This window comes from Hyla sarda, chromosome 9, assembly GCF_029499605.1.
Source record: "Hyla sarda isolate aHylSar1 chromosome 9, aHylSar1.hap1, whole genome shotgun sequence".
In the NCBI taxonomy this organism is placed as follows: domain Eukaryota; kingdom Metazoa; phylum Chordata; class Amphibia; order Anura; family Hylidae; genus Hyla; species Hyla sarda.
In genome coordinates this window covers 58,884,029-58,898,090 of record NC_079197.1, presented here as the reverse complement: position 1 = coordinate 58,898,090, position 14,062 = coordinate 58,884,029, and the positions used below count along the sequence as shown (strand labels likewise).

At 40.7% G+C, this 14,062-nt stretch overlaps 1 protein-coding gene across 1 annotated transcript in view; it reads left to right on the top strand.

The window, feature by feature from the left end:
* Positions 1–14,062, top strand: part of FAAH2 (fatty acid amide hydrolase 2) — a 149,067-nt gene that overhangs the window by 119,126 nt on the left and 15,879 nt on the right. Inside the window, exons 5-8 of the mRNA XM_056538199.1 lie at positions 3,045–3,183; positions 7,936–8,053; positions 8,931–9,050; positions 10,983–11,082. Coding sequence (XP_056394174.1) covers positions 3,045–3,183; positions 7,936–8,053; positions 8,931–9,050; positions 10,983–11,082 — 477 coding nt within the window. The remainder of the gene's footprint in view (positions 1–3,044; positions 3,184–7,935; positions 8,054–8,930; positions 9,051–10,982; positions 11,083–14,062) is intronic.

Genomic DNA, 14,062 nt, shown 5'->3' with positions numbered 1-14,062 from the left:
GCACTGAGACTGTGCATGCTGGGAGTTGTAGTTTTGCAACAGCTGGAGGTTCCCCCCCCCTGTGAATGTACAGGATACATTCACATGGGCAGGGGGCTTACAGTGAGTATCAGGCTGCAAGTTTGTGATGCAGCAAATTTTGCGCGGCAGCTCAAACTCGCAGCGGGAAACTTGCTGTAATCCCCCCGCCCGTGTGACTGACTGTACCCTAAAAACACTACACTACACTAACACAAAATAAAATAAAAAGTAAAAAACACTACATATACACATACCCCTACACAGCCCCCCTCCCCTCCCCAATAAAAATGAAAAACGTCTGGTACGCTACTGTTTTCAAAATGGAGCCTCCAGCTGTTGCAAAACAACAACTCCCAGTATTGCCGGACAGCCGTTGACTGTCCAGGCATGCTGGGAGTTTTGCAACAGCTGGAGGCACCCTGTTTGGGAATCACTGGCGTAGAATACCCCTATGTCCACCCCTATGCAAATCCCTAATTCAGGCCTCAAATGCACATGGCGTTCTCAATTTGGAGCCCTGTCGTATTTCAAGGCAACAGTTTAGGGCCACATATGGGGTATCGCCGTACTCGGGAGAAATTGCCTAACAAATTTTGGGGGTCTTTTTCTCCTTTCACCCCTTATGAAAAGGTGAAGTTGGGGTCTACACCAGCATGTTAGTGTAAAAAAATATTTTTTTTACACTAACATGCTGGTGTTGCCCCATACTTTTCATTTTGACAAGAGGTAAAAGGGAAAAAAGACCCCCAAAATTTGTAATGCAATTTCTCCCAACTACGGAGATACCCCATATGTGGGCGCAAAGTGCTCTGGGGGCGCACAACAAGGCCCAGAAGGGATAGTGCCCCATGTACATTTGAGGTGATTTGCACAGGGGTGGCTGATTGTTACAGCGGTTTTGACAAACGCAAAAAAAACAAGTTTTGTACAGCCCACTGTTCCAAAGATCTGACAGACACCAGTGGGGGGTAAATGCTCACTGTACCCCTTGTTACGTTCCTCAAGGGGTCTAGTTTCCAAAATGGTATGCCATGTGGGGGTTATGTTGCTGTCCTGGCACCATAGGGGCTTCCTGAATGCGACGTGCCCCCGAGCAAAATTTGCTCTCAAAAAGCCAAATATGACTCCTTCTCTTCTGAGCATTGTAGTTCGCCCATAGTGCACTTCAGGTTAACTTATGGGGTACCTCCATACTCAGAAGAGATGGGGTTACAAATTTTGGGGGGTATTTTCTGCTATTAACCCTTGCATAAATGTGAAATTTGGGGGGAAACACACATTTTAGCGAAATTTTTTTACATATGCAAAAGTCGTGAAACACCTGTCGGGTATTAAGACTCACTTTATTCCTTGTTACGTTCCTCAAGGGGTCTAGTTTCCAAAATGGTATGCCATGTGTTTTTTTTTTTTTTCCTGTTCTGGCACCATAGGGGCTTCCTAAATGCAACATGCCCCCCAAAAACCATTTCAGAAAAACGTACTCTCCAAAATCCCCTTTTCGCTTCTGAGCCCTCTACTGCGCCCGCCGAACACTTTACATAGACATATGAGGTATGTGCTTACTCGAGAGAAATTGGGCTACAAATATAAGTATAAATTTTCTCCTTTTACCCCTTGTAAAAATTAAAAAAATTGGGTCTACAAGAACATGCGAGTGTAAAAAAATGAAGATTGTGAATTTTCTCCTTCACTTTGCTGCTATTCCTGTGAAACACCTAAAGGGTTAAAATGCTGACTGAATGTCATTTTGAATACTTTGGGGGGTGCAGTTTTTATAATGGGGTCATTTGTGGGGTATTTCTAATATGAAGACCCTTCAAATCCACTTCAAACCTGAACTGGTCCCTGAAAAATTGTGATTTTGGAAATTTTGTGAAAAATTGGAAAATTGCTGCTGAACTTTGAAGCCCTTTGGTGTCTTCCAAAAGTAAAAACACGCCAATTATATGATGCAAACATAAAGTGGACATATTGTATATGTGAATAAAAAAAAATGATTTGGAATATCCATTTTCCTTACAAGCAGAGAGCTTCAAAGTTAGAAAAATGCAACATTTTCAATTTTTTCATCAAATTTGGGAATTTTTCACAAAGAAACGATGCAAGTATCGACAAAATTTTACCAATAACATAAAGTAGAATATGTCACGAAAAAACAATCTCGGAATCAGAATGATAGGTAAAAGCATTCCAGAGTTATTAATGTTTAAAGGGACTGTGGTCAGATGTTCAAAAAACGCTCTGGTCCTAAGGTGTAAAATGGCCTGGTCCTTAAGGGGTTAATCAAGTTTTTACATTAGCCTAATTTTGTAAGAATTTTTGGTTACATTTTTTTTTCTATTTTACTAATAATATTTTTAAATAATCTTTAAAATCTTGCAGTTTCCATTCTGACCATTGCACATGTCAATGGGTCCTGATGGATGGTATATCTCATAAATGCTGAATACAGCTTAGGGAAGATGGAAACCCCCATAAATATCTAAAATAACAGAAAAAATATAAAGTGTTTCAGTATCTGGCTCTTATCAGTAAAACAAAAACGATTTTTTATATATATATATATATATATATATATATATATATATATATATATATATATATATATATATAATATATAATTATAATGTATTAGTGATACATAAGTGATACATTTCCTTTCACATGCTTTCTTATATTTGGACTCTTAAACATGTAATCAAAGTTAAAAATGTTTTCGGAATAGACATCCTACAAAAAATACATTAATCTGATTTCTCTTTTTCTTCAGCATTTTGAAGCTAAGAAAATTTGCAATGAATTCTAGAAAGATAAGCAGATCGGTGCACTCACCCTCCGGATTAATCGGAGTGCACCGATCTTCTTATCTTTATATTATTGCTATATGGACTGTATTTATCAAGTCGCACCACTAGTAATCCTTTTTAGCCACTGATTCACCACATCAATAGCTGCTTGAGGTTGGACTGTGCCTGGCTATCTCCATTCACAATAGCAATAAATTCTTCTTTGTATGTCAACAGGTATCGTGCCCAATGATGGGCAGTTTCCCAATGCTCATGGTACTGAACGTACTGAACTTTTGTGCACTGGCCCTATGTGTAGATATGCTGTAGATCTCTCACTTGTCCTAAAAGTGATGGCTGGACAGAATGTTGAAAAGTGAGTCAGGGGTACACTTTCACTTCATGAACTTCGATTGTATAGCTGTGAAAAAACAGGTGCTTTAAGGTAATGATGATTACCTAATGATGATTTCAATAAAGCCTAAAAAACTCGCTTTAAAAAGTTTGGTGTATGATTTTGGTAAGATATTGTATTGAGAGAACATTATTTATTTGGATATTATTATATTTATGCTTTACTTTGGTTCAATAATGCCTGATAGTTGATGGACCTTATAGACTTTTCTACTTTTATGACTAATGTACTAATTTTCTCTTTCTTACATTCTCCTTTTAAAAAGTTTAACCCCTTAAGGACGCAGCCCATTTTGGCCTTAAAGGGGTACTCCGCCCCTAGATATCTTATCCTCTATACTTTGGATCGTTGGGGTCCTGCCCCTGGGAACCCCCTTGATCTCTCCTGCTGCCACGCCACCTCCCATAGACTTGCATTGAGGGAGTGGACCATGATGTCACGAGGGGGCGGGGGCGTGACATCACGATACTTCGGCCCCTGTATTGCCCGTCATCAGGCACGGAGCAAAGTTTGCTCCATGCAGCAGATGACTGGGTGCTGCAGGAGAGATCGCAGGGGTTCCCAGCGGTGGGACCCCCGCGGGGATAGTGGATAAGAAGTCTAGGGGGGGGAGTACCCTTTTAAGGACCGGGCAAATTTTATTTTTGCATTTTTAGTTTTTTCCTCCTCTCCATCAAAAATCATGACTCTTTTATATTTCTATCCACAGACCCCCTATGAGAGCTTGTTTTTTGCGTAACCAATCGAACTTTGTAATAACATCACTCCTTTTACCAAAACATGTATGGCAAACCCAAATAATTATTCGTATAAGGAAATGGAAATAAAACTGAACTCTTGCAAATTTTTTGAGGGTTTTGTTTTCACGCTGTACATTTTTTTTTTCTTTCTTTTTTTTTTTTTTAATGTTCACGCCGTTCACCGTACGGGATCACTAAAATAATATTTTGAAAGTTCAGACATTTACACACGTGGCGATACCAAATGCAATTAATAAACATATCTCTTTACACTTTTTGAGGAAAAAATGGGCGATTTAAATTTTTATTGGGGCAGGGATTTTTTACACCTTTTTATCTCCCCATATTGGATTATTTATAGCAATCATTAGATTGCTAATACAGTGGTCCCTCAAGTTACAATATTAGTTTGTTCCAGGAACATTGTATGTTGAAACCATTGTATGTTGAGACCATAATTCTATGGAGACCTGGTAATTGGTTCTCAAGCCCCCAAAATGTCATCCAAAAATAGGAAAAATAGATAAAGCAAGTCCTTACATATAAAAGTAAGAAAGTGCTGCTGGAAGCTGTAAATCACTGTCTCTATAGGGGACAGGAGCTTCTCAAAAAAAGTTACATGGAGCCACCCTTGCCTGGAGCAGAACATGTAGTACCCCCCTGTGCTGTAGGGGGTGCTACCAGACAGCCAGTCAGTGAATGCACTTTAGGAATACAGGGGATTTACAAAAAAATATATATATATTGTATATAGCAATGAGAAGTGTTTGTCCGGCACTGCTAGGTAAATGTAAGCCCACTATGGACGCATATGTGAGTGAAGTATGTTGCTGTGAAGAATATAGGTGGTGCTCTGACACTCCAAATCAATTCTCAAAGAAATAATGAAGGTCGGCGACTCACCAGTGATGATCTTCAATCTTTTCTTTATTGATGAATACTCACATCATGCGTTACAGGAGAGGGACAGTGAAAGGGGGTACAGCAGGCAATGGTAGCCGTTTTGCATGAATATGTGCTTCATAATGCCTATGCTTCATAGGCCAGATGAAGCCCTATTTTGTGCGAAACGGCTACTGTTGCCTGTTGTACCCCCCTTCACTGTCCCTCTCCTGTAACACATGATGTGAGTATTAATCAATAAAGAAAAGGTTGAAGATCATCACTGGTGGGTCGCCGATCTTCAATATTTCTTTGAGAATTGATTTGAAAATATTGTATGTTGAGGCCATTGTAAGTTTAGGGATCACTGTACTGTTCAGTGCTATGCATAGGCATAGCACTAGTCAGTATTGTTATCAATCTTCTCTGGTCTGTTCGATGTCAGACCAGAGAAGAAGGCGCCGGGAGAGCGGTGGAGGCAGGTGAGGGGACCTCTGTTCACTATTTTGGATGATCGAATCCTCACTGCCTTGCCGCGGGCGATCTGATCATCAATCAGCCCACATTGCCGCAGATGCCATGATCTGTATTGATCACAGCATCTGAGGGGTTAATGGTGGACATCCGTGCGATCGCTGATGTCCACTATTACCGGCGGGTCCCTGGCTGATAACTGGGACCTGCCGTGCATGATGGGAGCACCAGACCCGTGCTTGCATCATGTACAGAACGTAAATGTACGTCCTGGTGCTTTAAGTCCCATCGCATCAGGATGTACATTTACGTCCATTGTCCTTAAGAGGTTATGGGTAGGGTTTCACATGCCATATTTGGCTGCGTATTTGATGCTGTGTATTTTCTTACCCATTGTGGTCAAAGGGTAACAAAATCAGCTGCGTATTTTGCTACCCATTGACTTCAATAGGTAGGAAAATATGCAGCAGCAAAATACGGCATGTGTGACCCTACCCTTAAAAACATTTCAAAAGGAAAATTTTACCTGATAAGTAAGTAATATTAGTTTACTTTACAGGATAAGCTGCCACATGTGTGTGCATGAGGAGTAGCATTGTTTTTGCCAATTAAATGCCTTAGCTACTCTTCTACTTCTCTGTATTAATCCCTTAAAGAGTAGCTCCAACCATCCTTTTTTTTTTTTTCTGTCCTTTTTCATTTTATTTGTATTTTTTTTTACATATTAAAAATGCCTTTTTTGTCTGCCTGGTAGTGTGCTCGACTTCCGCCCTCGACTTCCGCCCTTAGCCTGGTAGTGTGCTCAAGTGTGCTCGACTTCCGCCCTTAGTTCACCTATACAGTGTGCTTTCAGCTGTTTCACCACTACAACTCCCCAGCTTGCCCTGCCATCTCTTGGCTGTCAGGGAGTGCTGGGAGTTGTAGTGGGGAAACAACTGGAGGCACACTGTGGTAAAAACAGTATCTGTGATGGCCGCAGCTGCCGCACATCCCGCACTTTTCTCCCCCTTCGTTTGAACAATTAGTCGAGGGTCTGAACATGTCCATAAGACAAGAGGAAAAAAAGTGTTTATGTTTACTTTGTCTTTGGTTTGGTATAAAGGGGTACTCTGGCCCTAGGCAACATATCCCGTATTCACAGGATAGGGGATAACTGTCTGTTCACAGGGAGGGGGTCTGTCCGCTGAGACCCCCTGCAATCTCCTGCACCGCATGCATGTCGCCGCCCAGGGATGTGACCGTCACAACCCCTCCATATACAGTGATCCCTCAACTTACAATAGTCTTTTCTGGACCATTGTAACTTGAAACCAGACTCAACATACAATGCTACAGACAGTCCAGATCTGCGAAACGTGTCAATGACGGGAAGAATCAGAATGGGCATTCACTGGTAAAACCCCCTGTATTACTAAAGCGTATGCACTGAATTCCTGTCTGGTAGCACTTCCCTACAGTACAGGGAGGTACTACATGTTATGTACTACTCTTAACCTGTGCCACAATTAGCTGCTCCTTTGGACACCAAGCGGCTCCATTTTACTTTTTTAGGACATTGTGTGTAATGTACAGGACCCTGAAGAAGCTCATGTCCTCTACATGGACAGTGATTTACAGCTCCCAGCAGCTCTTTCTTGCTTTTATATGTAAGGACTAGGGATCGACCGATTATCGGTTTGGCCGATAATCACGATTTTGGGCATTATCGGCATATCGGCAATTACCTTGCCGATATGCCGATAATGCCCCCACCGCACCGCGACCGTGGTGATAGGACTCAGGACCCCCGAACAGGCAGGGGGAAGAAGCGGGTGGCAGCGGCGGTCTATGGCACTGCAAAAGCCGCTGCAGTTCATTGATTTAAAGCGCACACTTTAAATCAATGATCTGCAGCGGTGTCGCCGGGGGGATAAATAGCCGATAACTTATACTGGAAGATCGGTATAAGTTATCGGCTATCGGCCCTAACCTCCACAGATTATCGGTATCGGCCCTAAAAAACAGATATCGGTCGATCCCTAGTAAGGACTTGCTTAATCCTGACTTTTTTTTCTATTTTTGGATTACATTTTGGAGGCTTCGGAACCAATTACCAGGTTTCCATAGAGTTATGGTCTCGACATACAATGGTTTTAACATAAAATGGTCGTCCTGGAACCAATTAATATTGTAACTTGAGGGACCACAGTATCTCTAAGGGAAATACAGAGATAAGTGAACACTGTATCTCCATCTCTCCCATAGACTTGGAGAAATGGAGGGGGCATGATGACCGCAGACACTCGGAAGCAAAGCACTGCCAGCTTTCTGAACATGTTCAGAACGCAAAGGTGTTGGGCCAGAGATCACGGTTAGGGTACAGCTATTGCATTTTTGACAAAGTGCTGCCAACATATGATGGCAAAAGGCTGCATGCCTGTAATGTTACAGTTTTACTGCCAAGATTGTGCAGGCATTGGGCATCACATGCAAGCCACATCTCATCCAACTCATTGGGGAAGGGAGGTCAAGTTGATACAGTTGTCTAAACTTTACAGCTGGGCTACAATAACTAAGAAATTATGTTATGGTGTTTTGTAATCTGCTTGTGTAACCGTAATCCTCTTTTTTTTAAAAGGCTTTCTCTTAATAAAGACATATCTCTGCACAGTCTGAAGTATTTCTCAATGGAGAATGATGGGGGCTGCCTGTTTGTATCTCCAATGGATAACGAATTGGTTGAAGCACAAAGGAAGGTGAGAGGATGATATTTTAATGTACTATCAGCAAATACATGGAGCATATTATAGTTTTCCTTCGACTTAGTTTATAAAGTTGAAGAACGGCGGTTTGTGATTTTGAAGACAGAAAAGTAGGATTTATGGCCGCCCCTCCCCCTCCCATAGACTTGCATTGAGGGGCATGGCCTGACAGCACAACGGGACGTGGCTGACCCCCGCAGTGCGCACACAGCGTTCGGAACTAACTGTTCCAAATGCTGTCCAGTGGAGTACCTCTTTAATTAAATGGTGCTGTAGGACTAGTGATAGTGAGTGTACATGATATAGGTAAAAAAAAAAAAAAGAAAAACCTGGAGTGTTGTTTAAAAGCGGTACTCCATTTTTCCATTTGAGGAGAATCTAAAGGGGATATTTGTCTAACTGTGTGTGTGGGGGGGGGGGGGGGGGGGTCCGACCACTGGCACCCCACCCCCTGTGCTCTCCTGCTTGGCACTCTGACTCTTCTTGTGTACAGAGCAGGGGTCGGCGCACACTTTGTGCGGTGGTGGACGCAGCTCCATGCATGGGGAGAGCTGGGGCGCTCCCCCCTGGTCTTTAAAAAATAACACTGTAAACAACCTTTGCTGAAAAAAATGACATAATTTTTATGAGCAGTTCTACTTGGAAGCTCACGTAGAAGCTTGAAAAATGGCCTGAGTTCACATCAAGAACCACACAGCATATTTCACACTGATTTTGAGGTGTTTTTTTTTTTTTCAGAGCAGTTTTTGTCCAAGTGAACATACCCTAATGATATCTAATGAAAAGTGATAAGTGTCTAGGGCTGCAGATATCCTTTAAATGCTGCTGTTTTCACCTTCTATAAAAATCTAAAACTTCTGTGATTCTGCAGGTGGTCAAACATTTAGAAGCTGAACTTGGAGTCAGTGTCCAGCCCATCAAAATATACAATCTGCGTTACTCTTTTCAGATATGGACAGCAGCAATGTCTTCTGATTGTAGCGAAGAACAGGTAAATACTACTTCCTGAGTAAAAGATATCTATAAACATACTTTTAACAGAGGCCTCAAACAGATAGGCATTGGTCATCCATAGGTCCCATGATAACCATATGATAAGTCAACACACAAAAAATAGCCAGCACAACTACCAAATATACAGGTGCACGCTTCTGTGGCAAATACAACAGATACAAATAGAAGGCTGCAGCAGCACTCTTAAAATGAAATGTATATGTTCCCCATCCACCACATGGTGGGGACCTGAATATGCAAAGCAGCTCATTACATCACCTTTTCAGGTAATGTTCCCTGGTATCAGCTTAGCTCCTGTTAAGGAATATAAAAAGAGGCCTGAGAGCAGCTAAAGGGGATGAGTATTTGCCTCAGGCCCGCGGAGTGCTTAATGGCCTTCTGAAGTTCCGTTACACCAGGAGTGGTAGCCTCGCCCTGAGGCAAATACTCATATATATATATGAGCCAGCAACGACCCCCTCTGTAAGTGCACGTGGTCAGCCAACTGGCAGGTCAGCAGTCCATAAATATGCAATCTCCACCACAGCACAAAGAATCGGAGGTCCAGGATCAAGTGGAAAGGCTTCCAAGTTTATTCACACCATAAATGTAATCACATTTTCACCTGCACCTTGGGAAAGTTCCTTGGATACACTCCAGGAGTAGCCATAAGGCTTCATTAGCCCAAAAGTTGTTTCTATTTATCCTCTGCCTGTGTGGTATCAATATATTGGTATTCTGTATGAGAATACAAAAAAAAAAAAACATGCTATAAATGTAAAATGTGTGTGCGTATATATATATATATATATATATATATATATATATATATATATGCAATCTCCACCACAGCACAAAGAATCAGAGGTCCAGGATCAAGTGGAAAGGCTTCCAAGTTTATTCACACCATAAATGTGATAGCGGTGCAACGTTTCGGCAAACTGCCTTTGTCAAGCCTGCTTGACAAAGGCAGTTTGCCGAAACGTTGCACCGCTATCACATTTATGGTGTGAATAAACTTGGAAGCCTTTCCACTTGATCCTGGACCTCTGATTCTTTGTGCTGTGGTGGAGATTGCATATATATATATATATATATATATATATATATATATATATACGCACACACATTTTACATTTATAGCATGTTTTTTTTTTTTTGTATTCTCATACAGAATACCAATATATTGATACCACACAGGCAGAGGATAAATAGAAACAACTTTTGGGCTAATGAAGCCTTATGGCTACTCCTGGAGTGTATCCAAGGAACTTTCCCAAGGTGCAGGTGAAAATGTGATGTAAATACAGCCTTAACTTGTCCCTTTCAGCTGCAAAAACTTTTAACATTTTAAAGGTTTTGACAAGTCATGCTATGAGTCAGACCCACACTGCACATTAGAACAAGCTGGGAGAACCACAAGGCTGCGTGCCTTACTCCCCATCTCACTGCGACTCCATCTCACTGCACGAGATTGACTCCGTAGACTTACAGTGGAATGCATCTCCTGCAGTGAGACAGATTGCAGCAAGCAGTTGTGCGCTTCTCCCAAAACATCCAGACACCAACCAAATAAAACTTTTAATATGTCTGTGACATGTCGAAAGATTTTGGAAATGACAGGTACGTTTTAATGGGACAATTAGAGGGCCGATATGCAATTTAAAGGAAGGTCACAAAGGTTTACAAGAAGAGTGATAACAGTAACATAAGATCTTTCTTCCTGATTTCACTTGCATTATCCCCCATCCATCCTCTCTCATCTGGATCACAGACCCAGAGAGTAAATTTTTTTTCTGCTCGCACTTACAATATAAGTCAAGATTCTAAGATGTAGGTTGCGTGTGTGTGTGCTTAAAGACTGTTGTTAGACAAAAAGTTGTGCCTGTGTTGAGAACTATTTAATTATTTAATGTTTCTTCTACATCAGAGTTTTACAGACTTGATGGCAGATGGGGGTACCATGTGGCCAAGTTTTGAACTTCTAAAATGGATATTTGGTCTATCGAAGCATACGCTGCCGGCAATTGGTAAGTGGGGGAAAAAATGTCCCTGTCCTGATAAACAAAATAATTTTAAACAAAATGGTATAGGTGTTTTGGGAGATAAATGCTTGATATACATGATTCCCATGTGGTGTCACTGGGAAAAAAAACTATTCTCTTTACTGCCGACTTTGCTATTTCTTCTATGCATAGAATGCAATCTACTTTCTTGTCTATGCCTATTTGAAGGGGTTATCCACCATAAGGTGATTTTAGTACATACCTGCCAGGCTTTCTTTTTGTGAACTGGGTATTTCCTGTTGGAGTTTGGTCTCTTAAACTACACATCCCATAGTTCCATGTTTGTAAGTGTGAAGTTATATTCCTCCCTCCCACACATCAGCCACCCCACCCATTGCAGCACAAATGAGCTGCATCCATTCCAACCAGGGTGCCTACAGCTGTTGCAAAATAATCTCTCTCCCACCCAGCGGTCAATCCACCCATTGAAGCAGGACTGGTTCCCTTTGCACAACTTACTAGTGATGTCAGGTCTCGACACTCACTGCAGCCTGGAAAATCCTCAGACCTGAGTAAATTTGTATACTGTTAAAAATAAATATTGGGGTGAAAATCACATAAGAATCAGTCACACACAGGTACAGACATTATATTATGAATTACACTAATTTTACAGCCCATGTAGTCAAATAAAAATATTCCTGGAATACCCCTTTAAGTACTAAAATGTCAGTCTCCCAGCCCTGTGCTGAAGTTCCTTCCCACTGTTCTCTTACCCCATCCACCTCATCATCAGAACTTTACTTTAGAGCAGTCTGTCACTTCAGAGTCTATCTCTATTTAGCAACTGTGTCTTTTGTTGGAGTGATAATAGGGGGAGATTTATCATTGTTGTCTTTAGAAAGTGTGTTTTGAAGTCACTTATTTTTGTTTACATGCAACATATTTATCAAACTTGCAGGAGAGGTTGATAAATTTGACACATGTAAGCCCCGGGTGTAGTTTCCAAAATGGTGTCACATGTGGGTGGTTTCTACGGTCTGGGCACCATGGGGGTTTTCTATAAGTATGACATGTCCCCCAAAAGCTATTTCATATAAATTCTCTGTCCAATAGCCACATGGCGCATCTTCGCTCCTGAGCCCTATCGTGCGTCCCCTGAACACTTTACATTTCCATAAGGGGTATTTCTATACTTGGAAGAAATTGGGTTAAACATTTTGGGGGGGCTTTCTCCTATTGTTCCTTGTAAAAAAAGAAAAAAGAAAAAATTGGGGGATACACCAGCATTTTAGTGTATATTGGTGTAGTTTCCAAAATGGGGTCATAGGAGGGTGGTTTCCACTGTCCTGGCACCATGGGGGCTTTGTAAGTGTGACATTGCCCCCAAAAACTATTTTGGCTAAGTTCTCTCTCGAAAAGACAAATGGCGCTTCTTCCCTTCTGAGCCATGTTGTGCGCCAGCAGAGCACTTTATGTCAATATATGGGGTATTGCCTTACTCCGGAGAAATTGGGCTACAACATTTTGGGAGTTTTCTCCTATTATCTCTTGTAAAGATAAATTTGGGGTAACGCCAAATTTACATTTTTAATTTTCACTTTCCACGTCATCACCTGTGGGATGTTGCAGCTCACTTTACCCCTTATGTTCCGTAGTTTGCCAAATAGTGTGCCATGTGTTTTATTTATTTTTTTGCTGTTCTGGCACCATGGGGGCTTCTTAAATGCGACATGCCCCCCAAAAAACATTTTAGCAAAATTCGCTCTTCAAAAGCCAAATTTTACTCTTAAATGGGGTAGTCTCATATGGGGTATTTCCATTATCAGAAAAAATTGTTACAAATTTTGGGGGGCTTTTTCTCCTAATACCCCTTGTGAAATTGAAAAATGTAATAAAGTTGACATGTTTTTACTTTTTGACATTAGAGGGCTTCAAAGTATGGGAGCAATTTTCAAAATTTGCACAGAAAATGTAAAATCTGAATTTTTCAGGGAGCAGTTCAGTTTGAAGTGGATTTGAGGGACCTTCCTGTGAGAAATCCTCCATAATGGACCCCATTATAGAAACCGTACCCTTTAAAGTATTCCGTTCTGAGCCTTGTAGTGCACATGCAGGGCGCTTTACATCCACATGAGGTATTTCCATATTTGAGAGAAATTGGGTTACAAATTTTGGGAAATTTTTCACCTTTTACCACTTGTAAAAAGGAACAAAATGGGGCTAAAAGAACATGTTAGTGTAAAAAAAGGAAGATTCTGAGTTTTCTCCTCCACTTTTCTGCTATTCCTATTCCTTTTTTTAAAAAAATTTTATGAAAAACTCCAATTCTGCCGCATTGCGTTTTTTCAGCCAAAAAATGCTGCGGCCAGATGTTAGCTGTAAATCAATGAGAAATCGCAAAATTCTTATTCCAATTGGCGTTATTCCAATTTTTTTTTAGTCAAAATCGTGGCATTTTTCTCCCATAGAAGTCTATGGGAGTGAAAAAACGCCAAGAAAAACGATATGTGGGTTTTTTACTTTGGTGTTTTTTTAGGCGGTTTTATTCTTTTTTTGTACTTTAGCGATCCAAAAAAGTGATGGAGATACTTTTTTTTTTTTTTTTTTTTTATAAAATTTCGTATGGTACCATTAAAAAATAAAAAGATACAGTAGTGAAGGAAAAATTGTATCTAATGAAATGTATCTTTTTTTATAACAAAATTTTTATTGATTTTTAAAACGGATCAATTTATGTGGTCAGGCAGGGACCGAAAAATGTAGCCGACAATAATAAAAATGTAGTGTGTATGTTTTTCACTTTTTCTTTATATTTTACAAAAAATTTTTTTTTAAGGTATTACTACTCCCAGCATGGAACAGACTGTCCCATGATGGGAGTAGTAGTACCTGTACTAATTGACAGATCGCCCGTTGTGATCCTTCTGTATAATGTATAGATGCCGCCGGACGCTCTTCTATGATCCCCTGCACTGCCGTATATATATATATATACACCTAT